Source organism: Prunus mume, linkage group LG5, assembly GCF_029339155.1.
Source record: "Prunus mume cultivar Tortuosa linkage group LG5, ASM2933915v1, whole genome shotgun sequence".
Taxonomy (NCBI): Eukaryota; Viridiplantae; Streptophyta; class Magnoliopsida; order Rosales; family Rosaceae; genus Prunus; species Prunus mume.
In genome coordinates this window covers 29967607-29990605 of record NC_142702.1, presented here as the reverse complement: position 1 = coordinate 29990605, position 22999 = coordinate 29967607, and the positions used below count along the sequence as shown (strand labels likewise).

The window sequence follows — 22999 nt, the reverse complement described above, 5'->3', positions numbered from 1 at the left end:
TGAAGGCTTTTAATTTATAAAAGAGCAATAAGAGATGGCATAGCCAATAGCCGATAGCCTTTTCTTGTTGATTGAATATGAGTGAGAAATGGTGCAATAGCCCCCTTCTCTATCTTTGTCCTCCCTATTTCTAGTAAATGCAAGATGGTCATTAAAAAATTGTGATTAGGGATTAAAATATAATTAACTAAAGGTGCAACCTTGCTTGAGTACAGAGACTGAGAGTTTTCAAGTTCCGGGGTTTTTATATTATTTTTTTCAACTTATTTAGGTGTGCATCAGAAAGAGTTCAAAAGGAGATAAGACATGGAGAATCTGTAAACAGGCTTTTTGGAAATCACTGGGAAACATCATCAATCATTCATTTCTTGGCTTGTTATGACTTTTGTATCTGTTACTTTTATGTTAAGGAAAGGCCATGTATGGTAGAAGACTGTTAGTTGATGAACCTTCATTGGCCGTTCGATGTGAATACTCAGGAAAAATTGTTGACACCAAAGTGGGGTCAGTGCCATTGGATGTCAATACTTGAGAAAACTAGGGTTTGGCAGAAAAATACCACTGGTTTTGGTTTGGATTATTATTATGAGGGACCCTCCTGTTAAGAATCTTGAAGAGAATATTATACAAGACTTGCAGGCTTACAGTAGCTCAATCGTTTGAAATTGAGAGGTGTTGGGTTTCTGCTTTTTTGAAACTTTTTCAGGTTTTGAGCCCTTCAACAAAGTCTCAAGAGAAAGCAAATCACCTTAGTGATTTATCATCTGCTCATCTAATAAAAGTTTTTCTTTCTTCTTAAATTTTGCTTATTTCTTCAATCCGGGTCCAAAAAAAAAGGTCCCTTTATGATTTTGATTATATAACAGGGAAAGAAAAAAATTTATTTTTAGGCTTTTCATTTCATTGATTGTTTAGAGATAACCATGTTCAAATGGGGCATATGATAATAGCCCTTTGGAAATTGGCTCCACCACCATCACCTTCAGCCAATCCACATTTGTGGAGTGTGTGTTGGGTCACTTTTTAGTTGGCCCTAAAATCATTGCATTGGGAAGATAACCAGAGCTAAGAATCTGATAGATCACCAGCAAACTGCTGGTGGTGATGAGACTGACTCTTGTTTATATGCATTTGTAATTTTGTATCTTGATATCTTCAAATGCCAACATTATTTCACCTTCAAAGCTAAACCAGATATGCACAATTTCATCACGGCATGACTTGTATTCAGTCTTGATGGGTTATTAGTACAAGAAAAGCCTTTGCGTTGGTTGCCTATAAACTAACACTTGTTTCGAACTTTTAAATTGGGCTACCCCTTATGGGAAATTACCAACCACAATTAGTGGGAAGAAGGCATGATCATTTTGATGACATGGACGACTTTGAGAAGTCTTTGTTTGGACAATAGTGCCGCACGCAGCAGTAGTGGAGGCTGTACCCAAAGACGTATCCATCTATTGCTGGTAGAAAATGATATTTATGAATTGGAGTTGCAGTGGAGAAATCGCTTTTCGTTCACCCCAATCAGAATTTATATTTGCAAAACAACTGATATTTATTAAGCACTCCAAGATGTCACTGTTTGAAAACACCACCCATTTAAGCTGTTCGAAGGGGCACTGATTTTGGCACTTTCCTTTGTTAAATGAAACACTTCTCCTTCTTGCCGTCTCAAATTACAAGTATATAAATGAAGTCTGTATATAAACTAAGATCTGAAATTCTGAATGAACAAACCTATGAATGACTAAAGCAGCCCTCAGGAAATTTTAAAGGAAACAAAAAATATTTACAACCCTATTTTACAAGGGATACGGTGATAATATGAGTTAATAACGGATATCCACAAACAAGATGAATATGGAAGTGATGTCAGAAGCATCTTCAGGCCTGTATTTTTCTCTTCATCTTTGCTTCTTGGAATCAGATTCAAAAACTGAAAATGGTGTACTGGAGCTATACTACTCATCCTGCTATCTTAATTAACTTCAAGTACAAGAAACTATGTAGTTAACTATCATATGGATTGACATCTGCTTCTGCAGGTAAGGGATCAGTATTCACTTGACGAACAAACTGCCCTTTTATTCTGGGACGCTGCTCTGCAAGTTTCTTTCTGCTCTCGTAACGAACCTGTGAATCAAAAATCTCGTTAAGGAATTATAGACTTACAGCGTAGTTTGGTTTGAAAATCTTCGGTTTTTTGTGGGACTGGGGTTTAGGGAGAGAAGCAATGGCAGTAGTAAAAGTGAGAGTCGTTATAGAAAGGATAACGAAGATACTGACGTACCTTCTTGTCATAGCATCTATCTTTCCGCTTCAAGCGGAACTTGTTTAGAGCTGCTTCTCTTTGGATGGACCGATGAGAATTTCCACTGTGAGTAAAGAAAGTGTCTTCATTCTTGCTCTCTGGGGCAGTCCTAAATATAGCTCCCTGATCAACATTGCTATTACTTCCACAAGCACTTCCATAACCCATGGTATTAAGATGACCTGCAGTACCATTACAGAAACTACTGCTTGCACTCTGATCTGTTGTTGAAGAAACATGCCCTCGGTCCTCATCAAATCTTTGATCCTGATTGTGCAAAGTTTGGTCCAAGGGAGCTTTGGCATGTTGATACAATGTGCCGTATACTTGCTCTGATTTATCTTTTTGAAGATTTGCCGGATAAAATGTATTCATTAGGAACGAGGATTCCTGCTGGGCAGCTGAACTTGGCATTGGTGATGGACTTGATTGTGTACAAAACATTGGAGGCAGTGCAGTACCATACCCATTGCCTATATTATTATACCTTATACCTTTCACAGGAATTGGAAGAGGAAATAGTCTCTGCTCATGGCATGATGTTCCAATTTCGGATTGGTTAGATTGTCCTGTAGCTAGAGTGATAATACTCCTGGGAATACTTGAAGCTGTACCAGGAGTATCGCAATCAGCATTTGTATTGGATGCTTGCTTTTCAAATTTAGTTTCATGTGCCTTTTGTTCATCACAAACACCAGCCAATGTTGTACTCTGGGGCTGCATTGGCCTGTTGATGTATCTGCAAGATGGATCATTGATTGAATTAGAAAATAAGTCCAGTGAAAGAGTAAACTGATGTGCACAAATCACAAAAATCAAGTGCAGAAAATGAAAATGGAAATTCACCTTGAAAAGGCTGAGGCATTAGAATGGCCAAGAGTATGCCTTTTCTCAGTAGTTTGATTCTCAAAGCCACTGGAATCAGATCTTCTCAAGGAGAGATCCAAGTGTGGAGCAGAATCAAAAGTTCTAGGTCTATTACTTGAAGCAGAATTTCTCTGGTTTCTGTTTGGATAATTATTAAATACTCCAAAAAAGTCAGTGGCATCTTTAGAAGAGTTGACAAGGAGATCGTTATTGTCACAAGCTTCACTAGCCATATTAGCATTCCTCCTATGACTTTCTGGACTGACACCCTCGCCTAGTGAAATTGCTGTGTCCATGTCCTCATAGGCATCAACAGTTGGCCCTAATTTGATAGACACATTGTAAAATGTTAACAAGCCTTCTTACCAGACTGAATAGACAAGAAGCTACTAAATTGGAAAGGTAAAGCTGTAATACCTCTAGCTGCATTTTTGTGCATAACAAATTTCTCGCCAAAATTGATGTTTGCTTCATCTTTTTGCATTCTCAAGTCACCCAGAAAATTTTGGCCCTGTATTTGCTGTGAAAATTCCTGCATATCCACCGGGGCACTCTCAGTTTCAAAGTCCGGCTTCGTGCATGAGCTCTACAAGAAACAGAAAGCATGCAGTCAGTCTACTGAAAACTTCATGTAGCCAACCTAAATTGATTTACACATACATCAAGCATTCTGGGCATTAGATAGGTTGGTCATTACAATTCTACACTTGCTTGACGGGTTGTCAATCCACTTTACAAGGCATTTAAAGACATGCTAATTAATGCTTTCTCTGTGCCATGTACAAAATAGGAAACACAAACCTGAGAATCAGTCCCTTTCTCCATGTTCTCCTTGTTTCTTTGCACAGAAGCCCCACAGCCACTCGAATGATTGCTTGCTGCATCATTTTCAGAAGTGGCTTCATTTTTTTGTTGTCCAACGCTCTCATCCTGGGGGCAATTCCTGGTTAACTGATTGACAATAAAATTCAATAAAGGTTTAGTCAGAAACAGTAAGACAAGATTTCCAAACTAAACTAAAGAAAGAACAGAAAGTTGAGAAGGCATACAGATTGCCTCCTCCAAACATGCTGCCATAGATTTGTCAGCTCATTCTTCCTAATCGGCTTAACGAGATAATCAGAAACACCTCGCATCATGCATTTGTAAACTGTGCTAATTGAATCTTGGGAGGACATCACTGCAAGATCACAAAAAAGTGCAAATTCTTTCGTTAAACACAACTGCGGTGAAAAATCAAATCAGTGATATGTCATATCCACTATTATTTGTTTTGTAAAACATACTTATAACAGGAATGTTTTTGCAGATCTCATGGTCCATGATTAGCGAAAGCAAAGCGAATCCAGATATTGACGGCAGATCTATTTCTGTCAGTATGAGGTCTATGTTATGCGGTCGTGCCTTCAGTATCTCCCACGCTTTTAAGCCGTCAGGTACAGCAGCAACTGCTCAAACAAAAACAAGATCCATATGAAGTTCAATGAGTAATGTGTCAGCCTTAACACAGACCCTTAATAACACTAGCCTAAAAAGTTTCTTGCTTTAGCAGAAAGTATAAGCCTTCTAGCAATAAAATCTGCAGTATATTATCTGTACTACTAACAACAAGCAGCAAATGCCAAAAAAAGTGACTTGAACCATTAACCCCTTTATTCAATAAACTCGAGACACGTGAAAGTAGAACTTAGAACTAGACGTCTTCCCTGTTATGGTTAATTCTAAACAAATTTACTACTATTGGCCTATGTTCCTTGTCAGCACAGGCTTCAACTTCAAGCTAATTCAACAAAATTCTTCAATTATTCATCCGCACAGGCCCAGAAATTGAATACCTAATCTTTATAATTAAGAAAGAAAAAGAGAGAAAAGAAAGAAAAGAAAAGCAAATCATCTAACTCATTATATGAACACAAGCTTAACTAGCACCAACAAACGATCGCCAAAAACATCCCAGTTGATTATTTAGCAAAAGACGCTAGATAATTAAACAAAACCAAGACTTTAAGCAAAAGCAACAACAGCACAGCAGAGCAGCCAAGAAATAAAAGAGCCACTGACCTCTGTAGCTACATTTCCTAAGAAGCGCAGCTATAATATGCCTGGTGGAGTCATCAGCTTCGACCAACAAGACCCTCATGTTCATGGTAGGCAACAGCTTATCCCACCTCATTGTCCCAACTGAAGAATCACACTCACCCCCATCCTTCTTCTCTGTCTCTACCCTGTCTTTCTTCGCTTCACCCTCTGCTTTCAGTTTCGCTTCCATGTCCTCACTACTCAGCACAGCCTCACCCATTTTCTATTTTCTATTTTCTTCTCTGTGTCTTTCTCTTTGTCTCACGTTGGTCGAACCCACGGAGGAAACAGAGAGTCTTTTGTGTCTCAGTGAAGGAGCTGGAGAATTCGAATTCTCAATATCTGAATCCTTGGCTAAAAGGAGAGAACTTTTTCTCTGCTAAAAAAATATCTGAATTCTCAGTCCGAAGTCTAGCGAAGGTAATCGGACGGCGACGATACCGATTCCCACGAAATCTAACGGTGTTAAATATCTCAACCTACCACGAGAGGGGAAAATATCTCGAACAACTGTTCTGGGTGGGACCTGGTGGTGCCACGTCATCAACCCAATCTGATACTAGGGCCATAGATTGATCAAAAGGCGAGGCGTCATTGGCTTCTTCATTTGGTGGTCCAGATTTTAAAGAAATCATTTTTTTCTCGGAAGATTTTTTGCGTGGAGACAGGTGGCAAGGTTGTGGGTCCCTGGAGGGAAGATATAATATTAAGATCTTTGGCAGATATTTTTGAGTGCAGGAGGAGGAGGCGATGGATCCCATGGACAGGATTGAGACACGTGGAGCACTAGTGGGTGGAAGTTCATTTGTGGCCTTGAACTCTAAGGTAGTCAAGGGACCGAGCAATTGGGTGGAGGTTGGCAATCTCAGACTCAGACGCTGTACTCGCTTGACTATTAGGGCATATAATGTGTGGTTGTTAGGCTGTGATTGGGTAAAGGCCGTTGACGAATTCTATTGGATACGACTAATATATATACAAATTTATAAATAAACTCAATTTTAGACATGTATTTATAAAAAAACTCAAACACTATTTAAACATAGAAACACACTCAAAATCAACTAAAGTCAATAATTGTATATTTTTTGGGTGTGTTTATAAATTAGTTTTGAGTGTGTGTAATGATGGGTTTTGGGTATTGAGTTTTTTTATAATTTCAGCTTTCATTTTGAGTGTTTTAGTGAAACTCCCTTAATACCCACATTGCCATTGGATTAAAGTATTTATTTATTTATTTATTTTAATAAACCGACATTAGTGACTCTAAATCCTTCATTATAGCGACTAATAATATTTGTTTAATGAGATGATGACAAAGATCAGTAGAGAGGATAAAGATTAAAGACCCCTCCATTTACTCTCTTTTTTTCTTTCATGGGCCATTGTCCCGTGCTAGATGGCATCCATCCATGCATTCAGTCCCCATATTCTAAAAAGCTTTGTGTGTTGTGTGATGGTCATCTCGACATCGCATCATTTTCCATTTCAATTTTTTGTATATAACCTTCCTTAAACCATACTCTTCGTTTGCACCATGATTGACTTAATTAAATTTATAAAATAATGACTTGGGTGTCTACCAAATACGTATTTGCTTCACTGTTCTATATTAATGTACTTTATTCCAACCAAAGATGACGGATTTAAATTCGTGAATTATTCTACTATTAAGAAAAGAAATACCACTAAATTTACGGAAAAAATATTAAAATCTGTTGTTACGTCTTAGCGATTTATGTAACGGTCTTATGAACCAAGATGGAAAAGCGGGTTTGGGCTGTTGAGTTGGAAGTTGGAATTAAGATGGGCCAGACCTAACAAAATGGAATTGGGACAGGCTTCATATGGCCAGGCCCGGACAATTAAATTGGGACGGGCCACCTCCGGTTTTTTATTATTTATTATTTTCAATAATGAAAAAAAAAGTTCCAACTTTGACACATAATTCTCACGCAACGGACAGATATTTATGTGGTGTTTTTATTTTTTTTTGGGTTCAAGTATGTGGTCTGCCATATAACATGTTGGACTAATCGTATCCAGAGAAATGCCTATCCGAATGGGAAGGATTCGGACAAATGAAATTTTGGCACTCAACAACAAATGGGTTGGGACGAGGAATCCAACGTACCATAACCACGAGCCATCAGACCCATCACTACAACACAAACACGTGTCGGTGGGTCCCCCTCTTTGAGGCATTGAATGTAGACGTTGAATCAACCAAAGAAAACCATCAAATCTACACCGTCCAATCACGTAAGTACAGAAGATATGCGGTTAAGATTTCTACTGTGTCTTACACTTAACTGTAGAGGATGAAGTGGATAATGTGTGAAATTGCCACGTGTGACGTGGCATATCCATTTCTGTCATCTTGTCCGCTTGCTCTAGAACCCATAACTCTCTGCTCCTAAAACCCCTTCATTGCCCCACTATTTTCTTTCATTTTCCTTTCAACTTTCCATCTATCCAAACACTTCCAGAAACTTATCCCAAACCTAAATTCTGCGAGTATCACGAAATGGCTAGTCTGTTTACTTCCTTGCAGATGCAGACAACCTTTCTTTACCCCCTTCACCCCTCTTCCTCTTCGGCTTCTTCTCAATCAATGGCCACTCTCTCATCGACGCTTCTCACAAAGCCCCAAGTCTTCACGCTATCGTCTACCTCTTCCACTTTCTTCAACCCCTCTAAGCATCTGAAACCCATTTCCATTGTGATTAGACCCACAAACAAGTGCCATGGCAACTCACTTTCTGTACGGATGTCCTGGGACGGCCCACTCTCCTCAGTCAAGTTGATCATACAGGGAAGGAATTTGGAGGTATATAAATTTTTAGCTTACCTTACCTCTTGTTGGTTTTACGCGGCGGATAGTTTAAAGTTTGGGCTTTTCAAGCATTTTGTGAGGTTTGCATTGTTTTCTGTAATGTATATGTTTTGGACTAAGCCTTACAGAGAAGACTTGAATTAAATCACATCTACTATGATCCGTTCATGTTGTTCGTCGAAAAGTACATTATGTGTGGAAAATTAGAAATCTAGGTTATATTTTGTAAATCCCGTTCTGATAAATTGATTAGGTGTGGTGATTTCCAAGGCATTTTTTCATGTGATCAATGATGTGATGATGACTATTGGTTGATGACCTTGATTCTGGTGCTGTTTCTATCCACAATGCTCTCCTCTAATTATACAAGGAGTGGACTTTGAATGTTAAATTTTTATCTGTGAATTTAGTTATCTGAAGCGGTCAAGAAGCATGTGGAAGACAAGGTTGGCAAGGCAGTTCAAAAGCATAGTCACCTAGCCAGGGAAGCTGATGTTCGGTTGTCTGTTCGAGGTGGAGAGTTTGGAAAAGGCCCAAGGATTAGGAGATGCGAGGTATTATTACCCTATGCGCATTGGCATGAATAGTTTAGGTAATCTGGAATCGCCATAAATGGTTCGTTCATAAGGCATTGTGTATTTGTGTTTGCTTAGGTGACTTTGTTCACAAAGAAGCATGGAGTGTTCCGGGCTGAGGAAGAAGCTGAGACACTTTACGCAAGCATAGATCTGGCTTCTTCTATCATCCAGAGGAAGTTGAGGAAAATAAAGGAGAAGGACTCAGACCACGGTCGGCACATGAAAGGTTTTAACAGATTGAAAGTTAGGGAGCCCGCAACACAAATGGTGGTGGAAGAGGAAGAGGAAGAGACAGTTCCCCAAGAGGAGGAAGGAGACTTCATCAACGACGAGGTTTTCCTCCAAAGTTATTCAGTTTTATATTTGACATGTGTTATATCACATTTTATACTGAATTGTGGTTACATCTTCTCTTTATTAATGGTTTTTTTATTATCTAAAATTGAAAAGCAACTTATAGCATTAGAAATTGTTGATTGTGGTATACGAAACGGATGGTTAGTTCATCTTAGTTTTCAAAGGCCTTGCTGTAAGCACGGCGGATGTTTCTGCTTTTAACATTTTGGATATTTCTACTCATAACATTATAAAGAACTGCAGGATGGGATTGAGTTGGCACTTTGCTTCTTTTTGCAATGCAATCGTGCAAAAGTTGCAGAGATAAAGAGTTTTTGTGTTGTTGTTGTTGAGTAGTGCCGATACTCGTTAGACTGCTTTGGTTAGCTAGCTAGATGACGTTCTTCTCCATCATATACTCATTCTTGTCTTCTTACTTGTTCTAGATTGTCCGTATGAAATACTTTGACATGCCACCCTTGACTGTCGCTGAAGCAGTTGATCAACTGGAAAATGTTGATCATGACTTCTATGCTTTCCGAAATGAAGAAACTGGTATGAACTATAAAATCACAGGTGCGTTATTTTCTTTGTTCTTGATTACTATCAACCAGTGGTTGAAATTTTTCTTTGTTCTTGCTTAGGTGAAATTAATATAATATACAAAAGAAAAGAAGGAGGTTATGGGCTTATTATACCCAAAGGAAATGGTAAAGCTGAGAAATCGGGGCATGTGGTGATAGAACGAGCTAGAGAACATTCCTTGGCAGAATAAAGAGGCCTAGCAAAGTGCAATCCTTCTGTACAGTTACGTTTTCAAATCACCTCTTAGATTCCTGGAGGCAACAGAGCGTTTAAAGGCGGAGGCCTGATGCGACTCGTTGATTCAGAGTTTGAGAGGCATAGTTTTGTAACCTATGGATGAAAGTTTCTGCGGATGTGCAATTACAAACAAAATTCCATTGGTGCCCAGCACAAAGGAGGCTGATATTACATATTTTACTTTCATTGCATATACATTTGCTCAGTCGTCTCTTCCTTCTCAGTTGCCTAATGCTAATTGAGATTTAACATAACATCAATGTGAAAAAGGCTGAACGAGAAAGAGTGATAGAAAAACCGATACAGATATGGAAAAGATTTAATATGTAACCTGTCAAAAGGTGTCGCGACTCATTCCTTTTTCAAAAGGTACATTATTTATCCGATAAAACTTCCATTTCCTCGTTGAGATTCTCATTCTCAACAACATATGCTGGCTTGTTTGTCGAAAATCTCTCGGACGAAACAGTTAAGAGCTTATTCAGAGACATTCCTTCCCCTAAAACCTTCTTCCTTAGTTCATACCTGGCTTTGATTCTGTCATCAAGTTTGTAACCAAGGAATGCCGGAAAGTTCAATAACTCTACAACTTCACGACCAATCTCATTTATCAAGTACTCCATCTTCTTCTCTATAGCACTATGACTGTATTGCAGTATCTGTGGATGCTTCGTGCTCATGATAACAATGTCGCCGCACGAAAGCCCATAACTCAAGAACAACCCAATTACCTTTTGCAAATTATCACAGCTTGTCCTGGTGGCGGATCCCATTGCTGCAGCCATGTCCTTGGTTCTATATTTGTACCCAATCTTCACCAAAAAGGTAAGTTTATATGCAAGGTTGTCTTCAAATGACAAGCCTAGAAACAAGGGTGCTTTAATCAAGAACTTGTAGATATCGTTTGAGCTAAACCCACATTGCTTGAGAAAATGAATTCTAGGACGCAATTTCCTCTCCCTGCTGGCGCTCACCACATTGGGGAAAACAAGCAAAAACTTGAATATTTGCTCATCAGTTAGGCCGGCCAACGACCTCAATAGCTCTACATGGCCTTTCGTGTGATCCACGGTGTAACTCAAAATTGCAGGGAGCTTACCCAACAAAGTCCCTGTGGCATCCTCATCTCCGCCGCTAAGCTCTGTGAGAAACCCAACTCTTGGAACCAGCTGGGTGTCCAGATCATAATTGAGAAGTGTGGGACGCCTCACAATCAAGTCGATTCCACCAAAGCGGCTCAAGAATGCGATGGTCCTTTCAATTTCTTCAACTGACTTGAGGCACAAAGCCTTGTACAAATTAAGTTTGTTCAGAACATCAAAAATCTTCTCACGGGGAACTCCTCGGTGAAGAAGCAATCTGACTTTTTGATCAAAACCCACCAAGAATCTTGCTTCAGTTGTACCGAAAAGGCGCTTCAGCTGCGGCGGCTCAATCTTTCCTTCAAAATCATGGCGCACAAAATGTAGGAAAGCATCAATTTCGTCAGCTGTTAATAGACTTGGACATTTGGTAATCAAGCGAGAAAGCTCAAGGCCATCAACTCCAACAGAGCGGAAGGAAAGAATCCGAGTACGTAGTAAATCCAAAGACGTCGACGTGAGTTCTGGGTTCTTGTCCAAAACCACTTGGGCTTCTTCCCCGTCGATCCCAATTTCTTGAAAGAATGAGAAGAGCATCCCTGGAAACAAGATACAACAAAAAAAATCACGTTGTGTTTTGTTTGTGGCAATGTGTTTGAGAATAGGTCTCTGAGAGTTGCTTACCTATTTCGGCGAGAGCATTGGTGGCGGAGTTGATGTAACGGCATTGGATAAGAATCCGTTGATTGGGTCGCAGACCCACTTGGGTTAACGATGGTTTTGGTTCAGCCCTCGGGGTTCTAGTGAACTTTAACAGAGAAAACCATTCATGGTTACGGAAGGTTGAAAGTGAAGGTGGTGCGAAATAAGCAGTAGGCTGAGGAGATGGTGGGAATGAAAAGAGAGAATCAGAAGAAGAAGAGGGAAAAGCGTGCGTGAACAAAGCGTATACAGCAACCATGTTCGTGATAAAAATGGTTTCTCTCGGCTCAAATGGAGCTTTTTATTTACAGTCTTAACCAACGGTTAACGTTTGTCATCGGAAATTAGTTGGGGTGAGACAATTTAAAGACAATGTCTATCCGGGCCATACCTAAATGGGCTATTTCTTGACGGATTTCTAGAATGTTTAATTTATGGGCCCGATGGGCCTGCAAATAACAATTTGAACGAAATCGTGCAAATTTGAAGTTCCAGCTTAGCTTTGAGGTAATTCTAGGCAGCGACACAACGCTTCTTGCAAGTTGCAAGACATATCCTTCAAAACCCCATTCTTGTTTTTGCAGAATATACCGATATCTTTCGTTAAAATGATTCCCTAGATTGAATTGAATTTTCTATCAACAGGTTTGCAGGAACCGGAACAACAGAACAATCCTTCGGAGCAAACACTTTTTTATCATGCATTACAAATGATAGAACAAATTCACTATTTCACAACATTTTGATTCCTAAGGACAAGGCAGCATGATCACCACCATCTCCAAGTCCTAAGCGAGACCAAAACACATATACTCCTTTCTGGAAGGAGATCAAAGGGCCAATGAAATCCAAACACTGAAAGAAAGACCGCTGACGCCATTGATTAAGCGGCCTCTTTCCAGTGAAACATTTTTATGGTGACTGATCAATCAAGCCGTGTATTGCTTTTGGATGTCCTTGAGACACGTTCTCAGAAGCTTTCCTCCATTTTTATTGTCGGTAGGAATGCCTTTAATAAGTATAACAGAGGAGTCACCCTTTTTCATTTTTCTTGGTGATCTGCTCAAAGGAAACCTGCAAGACATTCGATAAGAGCAGAATAAATCGTTATTACATACAAGCAGCAGCAGAATATTGAAATCAGATAGAACTTGCAAGTGCACTTGCCCTTTCTTGGCATCTTTGCTTTTAGCACCTGGCATGTCTTTGCCAAATTCCTCCCTTCTTTCATTAAGACTATCTGGTGTGTCCTCGCAGACTTCTTTGCTTGTGTCATTCTGTGAATTCTGTCCCTGGGCAATGAAGCAAGGCAACAAACACACCTTTCTCAGTTTCATATAAACATGTACAGAAACTCTACGATTATGACATCAAATGAAATGCTACAGTTTCAAAATAATTAATAGCAGAAGTCCCTTTGGACAGTTAGACATCATGCTGCGATTCATTACTTCATTATGTTATGCAAGAGTCAGATGCTAAACTAAAACTTGCAACAAGAAATCCAGAACCACAAGGTGGCACAAGTTGGAGGCCGCAATAGCCTCAGAATTTAAAGGCTGAGAAACAAAGAGGCATGCATGCTCTCAGCAGAACTTAGCAGTAATCTCCCTTACATAGATTTAAATCAGCTAAATAAGTTCTTCATCATTAGGGATTAGTTCGACTGCTACCCTAATAACAAAGAGGACGGAGATGAACTGAATAGAACTCCCAATTACAATTGGTAACAAAGAAACGAGTGATCAAAATATCACAAAATGAATACAAAAATGCCTAAAGTAGGAAAAGGAAACAACCATGAACGGAAGATGAACTAGATTTATACAACTCTGTGAATTCTGAACCCAAAGAAGATATACTGTGAGCAGATAATCCAGTATATGCGAATGCAGTGGAGGCAATGATCATATTAAATCCTTTACTCGAAACAAACATGAAAATCAAAACACATGAAATCACAAACTGTATGGGAATTATCACACTAGAGATGACATCACATGTAGCATTTGAAAGTGCCAACAAAGATCTTGACACCAAGGTGCATCATTTTAGTCAATAGCAAGTATAATGTAACAAAATCAGCATTAAGCCTTCTGAGTTGCGCTACCAAAATGCCTGCGCCATCCACAACCACTTACATGATTGAGATCTAAAAACCCTTTCAGACACCAACCACTTACATGAAGTTGGCATACTATATCTTTACCAACAATTTCATTGCAATACCAAACAAATTAAAGCATGTGATAATGAGAAAACAAAAAAGGAAAAAACAGAATTGGTAATTCAAGATCACCACACAAACAATGAAAACATACTCATAATAAAAACTCACAAGCACAATCAAGCAAGAAATCAAACAAATTATTAAGACAGAATCTTAATCTTACTTCAGTGGACTTGAGAGCTATACATTCATCCCCATCAGCTTCCTTCAAAGCTGAAACCTTAGCCTTCTTCTTGTCAATGTCATCACCGCCTTCAACACCAACTTCCTCATCAACCACTTTTCTCTTACGTCTCCCGAACTTCCTCACTTTGGCCTTCTTCTCCCTTACTTTCCACACATTCTTCCTTCTAAACACTACCTTCTCCGTCTTCCAAACCCCACAACTCGTATCGATCACCGTCACTTCGCTGATCGAATACCCTTTCAGCTCTCTCAACTCCTCCTTCTCTTCCTCTTCCTCCTCTTCCACCTCCTCACCTTCCTCACCACCCACATTTCCCAAGTCCTTATTCTTCATCAAGCTGCCGTTTTGCGAGTCCAAGCACGCTGCTTTGTCGAGGACATTTTCGTCATTTCGACCCCAGTCGGAGCTCTTCTCTTCGGTGGCGTTTGCAGTAGCAGCATTGCTGTCAGCGTTGGTCGTGGAAGCGACACAAACTCTGGGGTTTGCTTGTTTTCTAGGAATCTTTTTCCCTAAAAGTTTGGAACGTTCGTCGGAGCCGCCCATGAAAAATAGCTCCGACAGAACGGTGTTCATCAGGCCGATGAATGCCTCTCCCTGGTTATCTCGGTTCGGGCACGAGGATGTGGACTGATTCACCACTCGGTCAGAACCCGGCCGAGACGACTCTGTGGACGATGAGACATTGGGAGTTGGGAATTCCGAGGAAGAGTTTGTGTTTCGGCTAAGGAAGTGGTCGAGGTCAAGATTGTCGCCGGTCGGAAGGCCCTTGTTTGACCGGAGCCGGTCCAGCCAGTTCGAACCGGACTTGCTGGCAGGTACCGAACAGAGCATTGCTGAGGTGGACGGATCTGATTAGCCGACTGGACAGAGCTTGATGGGGGGGCTTCTACTGTCCAAAATTGCTGTCGGAGACGAGCAGAAATTAGGTTTTCGGTTCAAAGGTTGAAATTTTTTGTTTGTGTCTCAAGAGCTTGAAAATTGAAAGGTGCGCAGTCTGTTCTGGGTTGTGGGTTACGTGGCAGGCAGTAGGTGTGAAGTTGCTTTTACTTTTACTATGAAGCATGAAACACGTGAGGTTTATTTTTCAGTACAAATTGGCCAAAAGATTCAATTTTCAGTAAAGAGACTGTTACTGGATTTGGTCTCAGTTGGTTGGATTCTCTGTGTAGATATGGTAACTATATGTTCGGAGTTATTTTCAAGCGCTGCAGCTGCTGAGAGACAGAGGTGACCTCCGGAATTTGTTCCTCAAACCAGAGCTTAATGGTCCACCTCAGAAAAACAGACCCAAACTCGGCAAAATTCAAGCTCTTTAAAATGGGCTGGACTGGACCTAATGAGCATATACAAAGCCCCTAAGTTTTCTCAGAGAAAAACAAAGATCCCTTCAGTTTACGGTTCACAACCTCACACCATATTTTGGAACAAGAAGAAGAAGACTTGCCCCCAATGTTGGTCAAACAAGATGATGCTCTGTAGCCGCCCCACAGAACATGACAACAAAATACAGATTGCCCAGCCCAAGTGCTGCACAAATACAAAAAAGGAGGACTTCAAAGGTTCTAGCCAACGTGAAAAACAAGAAATCTCAGCCGCTGGCAGGCATGTACTTGGAAATTCGAACGTAGAACGACAAACGTACGATTTAGGAGTTTTGTCGTTTTGTCTTCTCTTCTGCTAAATCTATGGACGTATCAAAGTACCCATCTTTGTAGTCCGCCAATCTTCTATTTTTGCTTCTTCTGATTCCTTTCTCACGTTCTTTTGTTTACTTGCCGTCGTAAGGCTCTCCTCATTTTCCTCCACCAATTCTCAGTGTAAGCCATTGAAACGACACCGTCACATGAATCCCGAACCATCTCCTTCTTCCCGCCTCTCATGTCCCCCACGTCAATAAGCATCCCTTCTGATATTTCCCTTCTGGGTTTTATAATTTTCTTCCATATCCTCAAGGGTCAAGCTTTTCCTTCTGCTTGACTATTTATTTTTGCATTTGTTGAAGTTGACATTGATCATCGTCTAGAACCCAATTACCAAAACTTTGAAAAAGTATGCTGCTTTCGTTGTAATTTTCTTTTTTCTTTGGTATGGCTTTGATTGAAGCTTTGCCTGAATTATTGGAAAGACCAGCAAATACAATGGAGTACACAGGTTTGATGGTGTTTCTATGTCCTATATGGATGGTCTTACTTGTTGGTGTTGTGATCGGATGGTCGTGGAAACCCAAGTGGGCACCTTTTGGGAACGGCAAGGACAAATTCGGCTGCTCTGTTTCTAAAGGCTTCGATTTTTCTTTGCCTTCTTCGCCGTCCCGGTCGTTAATGTCCCCATTAAAAGGCTTTTCATCGGCTCCGTGCTTGAATTCGTTTGACTTGGCTTCCCAAGGTTGTGAAGCCTTGTTCATGGATAGGGGATTTGAGAGAACAACTTCTGCTTCACCTTCCGAATTTGATGAGGGCAGGTACTTGGTATTTGTCATGCGACTTTTGTCACAATGCAATCATAAAGATTCGATTGTTTGTTAAATGTTTGTCAACTTTTATTTTGTAGTATTATGATATGGACTGATTAAATTCACTTTCTCCTTTGTTTTGTTATAATTTAAAAGATTACCTCAACATTATTAGGATGTCTAGTGCGTTTAAATACAAAATTATGTTGAAGGAAGAGCCTAAATTGGATAGATTTTTATGTTCAAATTTCTGACTAGTTTGTTGTACTTGTCTAGCACATCGCAGCTCAATGAAGAGAAGTCTAATGTAGTGACAGAGGAGGACTTAGACCTTTTATGCACGCTAGTAGATATGAAAGATGGAGGTCCTACTTGGATACAGATGATGGAACGTTCCACTCCAACTATGAACTACCAAGGCTGGTGTAGGGATCCCGAGGTAAGGTTTTTCCTTATTAGTTGCTTTCTCTGGCCAATAATTTCACCTAAACCAGAATCTGCGGAGGGCAAGACGTTCAGTCAGTTACTTGCTTCTAGAGAGTTGTTTCTCATCTCCAACACCAAGTTGCTTGAGTTTAGCCAAGCGGCACTGTTATGCCAAAGCGCATTCTTAACGGCTTTAAACCAGTGATGTGGGTTTTATCAAATGTAGCTTTAGCTGTTATATGAGGCCTTCTCCTCTCGCTGTATCAGATTATGTGGGTAGTAACTCATTATACATCTGTTTCATTGTTTTCTTTTCTTCCTGTTGGGTGTTTGTTAGATTGGTCCTCCTCAATATCGTAGCAGAACTGTCTATGAGGATGCAACACCTGAGATAGTAAGGGACTTTTTCTGGGATGATGAGTTTCGATTAAGGTGGGATGACATGCTTAGGCATTCGACAACGATAGAAGAGTGCCCTACCACGGGAACCATGGTGGTACAGTGGATACGGAAGGCAAGACTTCCCTTTTGTATATTCTTCTAACTGATTGATGTTTGTTTCACTTTTACTAGTACTTCTCCCTTGCGTATTCTATCTTACCTCTGCAATGCTTTCATTTTGCAGTTCCCGTTGTTCTGTAAAGACAGAGAATACATAATAGGTCGTCGAATTTGGGAATCTGGAAGGTTGTATTATTGCGTGACAAAGGTACGAGTAGTGGAATTTATGTCTGGCATACATGTGCCTTCTTGACTCACTTCCTCTGATGATTTCCTAGCAGCAGGTTTTTCTGCTTTTGTTTGATGAATTGTCTCTCTTGTTATAGGGAGTACCCTATGCCTCTATTCCAAGGAATGACAAGCGAAGACGCGTTGACTTGTACTACTCAAGTTGGTGCATTCAAGCAGGTAAGTCAAGTTATGGCGCTCTTCTCTGGTTCCATTAAAAGGGGCATATCTATATTCAGTTTGGTTATCTTAGGCTCACTAGAGTTGGTCAAGCTGTCCTGTTACTAAGTGACCTTATTTGTACATAACCAGTGGAATCAAGAAGAGCCAACGGCCAGCTGACGGCATGCGAGATTCTACTCTTTCATTATGAAGATACGGGTATTCCATGGGATATTGCAAAACTTGGAATACGAAAAGCAATGTGGGGGACCGTCAAGAAGATCGAGGCTGGCTTACATGCCTACCAAACAGAAAGAGCTTTAGGACTGCCACTTTCTCGGTCAGCCTTCATGGCTCAGATCAACACCAAAATACATCCGGAGTACCTGAAAGCCTCAGGAGACACCGAGGATTCATCACAGACTGAGGTGGTGACTGTATCTGGCAAAGCTACACGTAGGCACATACCGAAGCTCCTAATATTTGGTGGGACCATAATCCTTGCTTGCATTCTTAATCGAGGGCTCTTGATGAAGACATTGGTATTTGGGGTAACCAGAAGGTTTGCAAAGGTAGGAAAGAAATTGTAAAGAAAGTGATTGGATCTCATCCAAAAACGTTGATTAGTATTTGGTAATTCACATTCTGAATAATTCCTTTTATATCCATTCTTCAACGGGAGAGGAAGAGCGCACTGTGATAAATAAAAAAACCCTCATTCCACTCTACTCTTATGAGAAACATGAAAGTTGCTTTTCTTTTTCTTTTTTCTGTTTGAATAAAGGATGTGAACGTTACCCCGGAGTTTGAGTTTGTATCCAGTAAATGGAGACATTTTGTTGCTGTATATAATGGATGTAACAGATGCTTTAGGTGTCCAATTCAGAGTCAGAGTTTTCAATGCTTAGTATAATAGCTGGCTTCCTTGTTCAAATGATGATCCCTCGTTTGGAACTGGTGTTGGTGTGTGAAATTGTAACTTCACTGAATATAATACCGTCATATCATAGCAGAAGGAAAATTAGGTTGCCTGCTCTTAGTTTCGTTTTCTTTTAATGATGCAGGAAAACTACATTGGAGGAGGAGATGATCATATTTCATGAAATATGTACAGGTGGAAGATGTAAGGACATATCTTCTTATGCTGCTTAGCTGCAGGGGTAAGGGGAGCTAACGAGCCACCAAGGTTTCAAAGGAGTCCAACCCGTCAAATTGGGGTGCCAACTTTAGCATCTGAGTGGTGTTGTTCAGCTCCACCTTCGGTTTTGGTACGACATGTTGGATGGTTTCTCCAATCCCACCTCCGAGTTCCTGCTTTAAGAAATTTGCAAAATATTTAGCTTAATTAGAAAGTTAAAAATAAAACAGAAATGAGGGAAATCCGGGAGTTAGATTCTGAGTGCTGATGTTTGTACAAGTGCAGAGGTGCACTAACCTTTGGTTGGTAGTGGTTTTTGTCAAGGAAATATATCCCAGCAGCAGCAGCAGCAGCAGCAACAGCAAAAGGCATTGACACATACTTAGCCATTGTAGCCTTTTGGGTTTACAGAAGAGACAATTGGGGCTTTTGGTGATGATAAGTTCGCAAGTATTGTAAATAGATTTGAGTTTGAGAGATAGAGAGAGAGAGAGAGAGAGAGAGAGAGAGAGAGAGAGAGAGTAAAGCAAAGAGGAATTTGAGATGCCTTGGTGGTGAAGATAAGAACAAACTACAGAGTGGTGGTGTGGTGTGAGAATAATCGAAAGGGCAAAATTGAAAAGCGGTTGTGTGAAAGAAAGAGGATTTAGTGAAGGAAAAGTAAGGCTAATTAATGTCCTGAATCATCACGGGTGATGTGGATTGGATAATGCAGAATGTGAAACCCATACTCACTCATTGCTCATGGCAATTAGTAATTTTGAAGAGAGATAATCGTGGTATAAGATAGGAAAAAGTTAATAATCACAGGTGAAGGAACAATTTAGATGGGTTAATTAAAGTTGAAAGAGTGGGTGGCAAGATAATGATTTTGATTGAGCATGTAAGGTAGGCCCCGCCATGCCATGATCGGGCAAGCGCCGACCACATCCACAACTCAACGCATCCTCATTCTTTCCATCCTCTACTCAACTTTGAGGGCAAGACTTCATTGAAATCGTGTAAAGTTGCATAATCTGTTTGTAATCTTTCTTTTTTGTGATTACATATATATATATATACGAATCCAAATGTAGAATCAATCAATTGTCATTGTCATTGGCATTGGGCTTCCCGGACTTGCCATGGTTGCTGCTTGCTGAATCTTCATTATTAATTATTTGCTTGGCCTTGGCATTGGCCTTCCCGGACTTGGAGAAGCTCAATCCCAGCTTATGTGGCGCATCCAACAACGGAATGCTCCAACAACCGAAGGAGGCTCTTTGCTCTTTTGATACAGAATTTGCACCAACGAAACGAGACTAGGTGTATTTAAAGGGCCAGCCAGAGGAGAAACACTTTCATGTAAGCTATCCCCTACTAATAACACAATGACACGTGAGATAACTTTTTCACATATTATAATATTATTGACCGGAAATAGCAAAACAGTGTTATCCCAATTGCAAGAAAGTTTGTCTGCAGCCCAAGGGATCAATTATAATTTGGAGGGAACCAGAAACCAAATGGATTTCAAAGGTCAGTAGCACACAAACTAACGACATTTTTCTCCACACCAAGCGTAGGTGAAGGAACTTTCCAACTCCGGCGAGGACATGTCCAATTTCTAGTGACTTCTGGACAAGACTAGCACGTACCATGAAAGCTAATCACACATGATAAGAAGAATCGGCAATAGACCATTAACAATTTCAGGCACATGATTAGAATGTCAAAAACACAATTGATCGGGGTCTAAAACTAGAGTTGCATACCGCGTTTAGATGCGCAAATAAAAACGCTGAATAATTTCAACTGAAGAAAACCAACATTAAAACAAAACCGTCAATATCTTCTTCCAACTCAGTTGCCAAGTTAAAAGCTTTTAGAACATATATGGGATGATGAGTAGAGCCATTTCAACGTACAACACTGGGAAAAAATTTCTCAACTTGAAACAAAAATTTCAACTTCAATTCATCCTAAATTGTCTAAAATAAAATTTTAAAAAAACAGCACAACTCATATATGAACTCTCCTAATCAAACAAGCTGAATCCCATGTCGTCATCACTCTCTTCTTTGGGTTCTTCCTGCAAATACACAAACCAAGAATGAAAAATGAGGTTAGCCAACCCACCAACAATAGTGATGTCAATCATATAAATCAAATCACTACAATTATAAACCTTTCCAGGCAATGAAAGTTCAAGCAATGTCGCGAAGAATCATAACATACAAAATGTAAAGGCTACCAAGGAAAGCCAAGGTTCATAATCATCAAAACTCTTGTATATTTTATGTCATACATAAAAAGTCTAGAATAATAAATACACTGATGCAGAGCACTTAAACAAAAGGAGCAGTTTTAAGCAAGGTATAGTAGGTATACAAAATCATCAAGACTGAAATCTATGCAGGTATGACATTCTCACCTTCTTTTCCTCAACTGCAGGAGCAGCAGCACTGGCAGCACCACCAGAAGCAGCAGCCACAGTTACGGGAGCAGAACAGCCACCGGAGCCAGCATTCAAAATAAGGTCCTCAAGGCTCCTCTTCTCAGCAAGCTTGGCAAAGAGGCTTGGCCAGTATGATTCCACTGCCACATTAGCTGATCTCACCAAGGCGGCAATCTTCTCTGACTATTCAATTCAATATAAAATAGACAAACCAAATGAGGGTTAAAATTCAGGAAAAGATAAGTAAAAGCAGAACCAAAAATACTAATAAACCCAAAGAAACCTAAGACTTAATCAATGATATTCCAGCTTTGTTTCGCGCTTTAGATGTTAGTTTTTTGTTCAACGCTCTCTCCTCTTGCTTTCACCAATCTAACGAAATAAAAAGAAGTTGAAAACAAAGGTCTTACAGAGATTATATGCAAACCATGTTGGAACAGAATTCCACAACATAAACGGATTCACAAAAACTAAAATGAAAGTCTTGCTGTGACTAGCATAAATGTTATGCAGCCTTAAACATAAAACGGAAATCCGGATTATGATAAAGATTTTGTATAGATTAATAGGTGGTATTGGGGTGATTAGCATAAAGGAGGCGTGTATTATGAAGTAAAGCATAAGATATTAGGCGAATAGAGAGAAATAATAAGGCGTACTTACTGTGATTGCGATGCCGTCGTCATGAAGAATCATGGCGGCGTAGGAACAAGCAAGCTCAGCGGTCGACATTGTAAAGCAATCAAACTGCAACAGTGAAAATAAAAATCAGTGACCTCGTACAAGATATAATTTCAGTGGGGAGAGAGAGAGAGAGAGAGAGAGAGAGAGAGAGAGAGAGAGGGACCTGTGAGACTCTACTCTCCGGGTGGCGCAGCGCGGAAGCAAAGGACGAATAGAACTTAGGGTTTTGTAAATGGAGGGATTTTATATACAAATTTTAGCCCCAGTTCGTAGTGTTTTGTGCTACCAAAAGGGAAAAAGCCCAGTTGTAGTGTAAATCTAATAGGCCCAATTTTCACTTGTGAAATGAAATTTGGCAATTAAATTCCAATTATGTCTCAACACAAGTAACTGGTGAAGTACACAAAGTAATTTTTAGTCTAGTAATGTTAAAATAATCTAAGTTTAAATTATTCAATTAATATAAATTAAAGTTCGAGATTTAGATAGAGTGTTGTTAAACAAACCTTAAAATTAACTGAATACACCCTATTACCAAAATATTTATTGAATTACTAATTTATTCTAATATAAAATGATCAAAAAGAACGTATTGAATTGTAAAACAAATGTAATTTTAATAAGTACACCATACTTAGTTAATTTTAAGGTTCGTTTAACAATGCCTTTTAAATATGATGTGTGTCAAACAACATTGAACAACTTAGCTTAATACATACATATACATATATTCATATTCAGAACATTTTCTAACATAGAAAAGAGAAGTTCTACTAGAATAATAACTTAGTTGATTTTACTCCGTTACTTTAGAATGCACAGCTTTCCCCAACTAGCAAAGCAACCAGACATTTTTCTCCATTTCGTTTGTGGAAGTCCCATACTTCCAAATTCGAAATCCATCTCATAAATAAATAATAAATAAAATGCATGACTTC

At 39.7% G+C, this 22999-nt stretch overlaps 6 protein-coding genes across 8 annotated transcripts; 2 read left to right on the top strand and 4 right to left on the bottom strand.

The window, feature by feature from the left end:
- Window positions 1–1688: 1688 nt before the first annotated feature.
- On the bottom strand, window positions 1689–5736 carry PRR5 (two-component response regulator-like protein). Its single transcript, XM_008236420.2, has 8 exons — window positions 5243–5736; window positions 4468–4629; window positions 4231–4361; window positions 3983–4132; window positions 3599–3767; window positions 3161–3503; window positions 2294–3053; window positions 1689–2136 (listed from the first exon to the last, which is right to left on the bottom strand). The coding sequence occupies exons 1-8, from the start codon at window positions 5478–5480 to the stop codon at window positions 2014–2016; spliced, it is 2076 nt and encodes a 691-aa protein (XP_008234642.2). The 5' UTR covers window positions 5481–5736; the 3' UTR covers window positions 1689–2013.
- Window positions 5737–7641: 1905 nt separating this feature from the next.
- LOC103333568 (30S ribosomal protein) lies at window positions 7642–10037 on the top strand. 2 transcript variants are annotated; one of them, XM_008236423.2, is made up of 5 exons: window positions 7642–8090; window positions 8507–8650; window positions 8750–9007; window positions 9457–9565; window positions 9655–10037. In XM_008236423.2, the coding sequence occupies exons 1-5, from the start codon at window positions 7788–7790 to the stop codon at window positions 9783–9785; spliced, it is 945 nt and encodes a 314-aa protein (XP_008234645.2). In that variant the 5' UTR covers window positions 7642–7787; the 3' UTR covers window positions 9786–10037. The 2 variants fall into 2 exon arrangements, with proteins under 2 accessions (XP_008234645.2, XP_008234644.2); XM_008236422.2 differs by having other exon boundaries at window positions 7672–8090; window positions 9457–9586.
- On the bottom strand, window positions 9956–11959 carry PTAC15 (plastid transcriptionally active 15). Its single transcript, XM_008236421.3, has 2 exons — window positions 11599–11959; window positions 9956–11513 (listed from the first exon to the last, which is right to left on the bottom strand). The coding sequence occupies exons 1-2, from the start codon at window positions 11873–11875 to the stop codon at window positions 10207–10209; spliced, it is 1584 nt and encodes a 527-aa protein (XP_008234643.2). The 5' UTR covers window positions 11876–11959; the 3' UTR covers window positions 9956–10206.
- Window positions 11960–12214: 255 nt separating this feature from the next.
- On the bottom strand, window positions 12215–15183 carry LOC103333569 (fantom protein). The gene is made up of 3 exons (XM_008236424.3): window positions 14010–15183; window positions 12784–12908; window positions 12215–12690 (listed from the first exon to the last, which is right to left on the bottom strand). Exons 1-3 carry the CDS (start codon window positions 14862–14864, stop codon window positions 12546–12548), a joined length of 1125 nt encoding a protein of 374 aa, XP_008234646.2. The 5' UTR covers window positions 14865–15183; the 3' UTR covers window positions 12215–12545.
- A 16-nt stretch (window positions 15184–15199) lies between these two features.
- On the top strand, window positions 15200–20051 carry LOC103333570 (uncharacterized). 2 transcript variants are annotated; one of them, XM_008236425.3, is made up of 7 exons: window positions 15200–16494; window positions 16762–16924; window positions 17249–17425; window positions 17537–17620; window positions 17739–17820; window positions 17953–18374; window positions 18867–20051. In XM_008236425.3, the coding sequence occupies exons 1-7, from the start codon at window positions 16121–16123 to the stop codon at window positions 18903–18905; spliced, it is 1341 nt and encodes a 446-aa protein (XP_008234647.1). In that variant the 5' UTR covers window positions 15200–16120; the 3' UTR covers window positions 18906–20051. The 2 variants fall into 2 exon arrangements, with proteins under 2 accessions (XP_008234647.1, XP_008234648.1); XM_008236426.3 differs by lacking the exon at window positions 18867–20051 and having other exon boundaries at window positions 17953–18683.
- A 699-nt stretch (window positions 20052–20750) lies between these two features.
- LOC103333572 (60S acidic ribosomal protein family) lies at window positions 20751–22353 on the bottom strand. The gene is made up of 4 exons (XM_008236427.3): window positions 22225–22353; window positions 22041–22124; window positions 21354–21560; window positions 20751–21011 (listed from the first exon to the last, which is right to left on the bottom strand). The coding sequence occupies exons 2-4, from the start codon at window positions 22107–22109 to the stop codon at window positions 20958–20960; spliced, it is 330 nt and encodes a 109-aa protein (XP_008234649.1). The 5' UTR covers window positions 22110–22124; window positions 22225–22353; the 3' UTR covers window positions 20751–20957.
- Window positions 22354–22999: the final 646 nt, after the last annotated feature.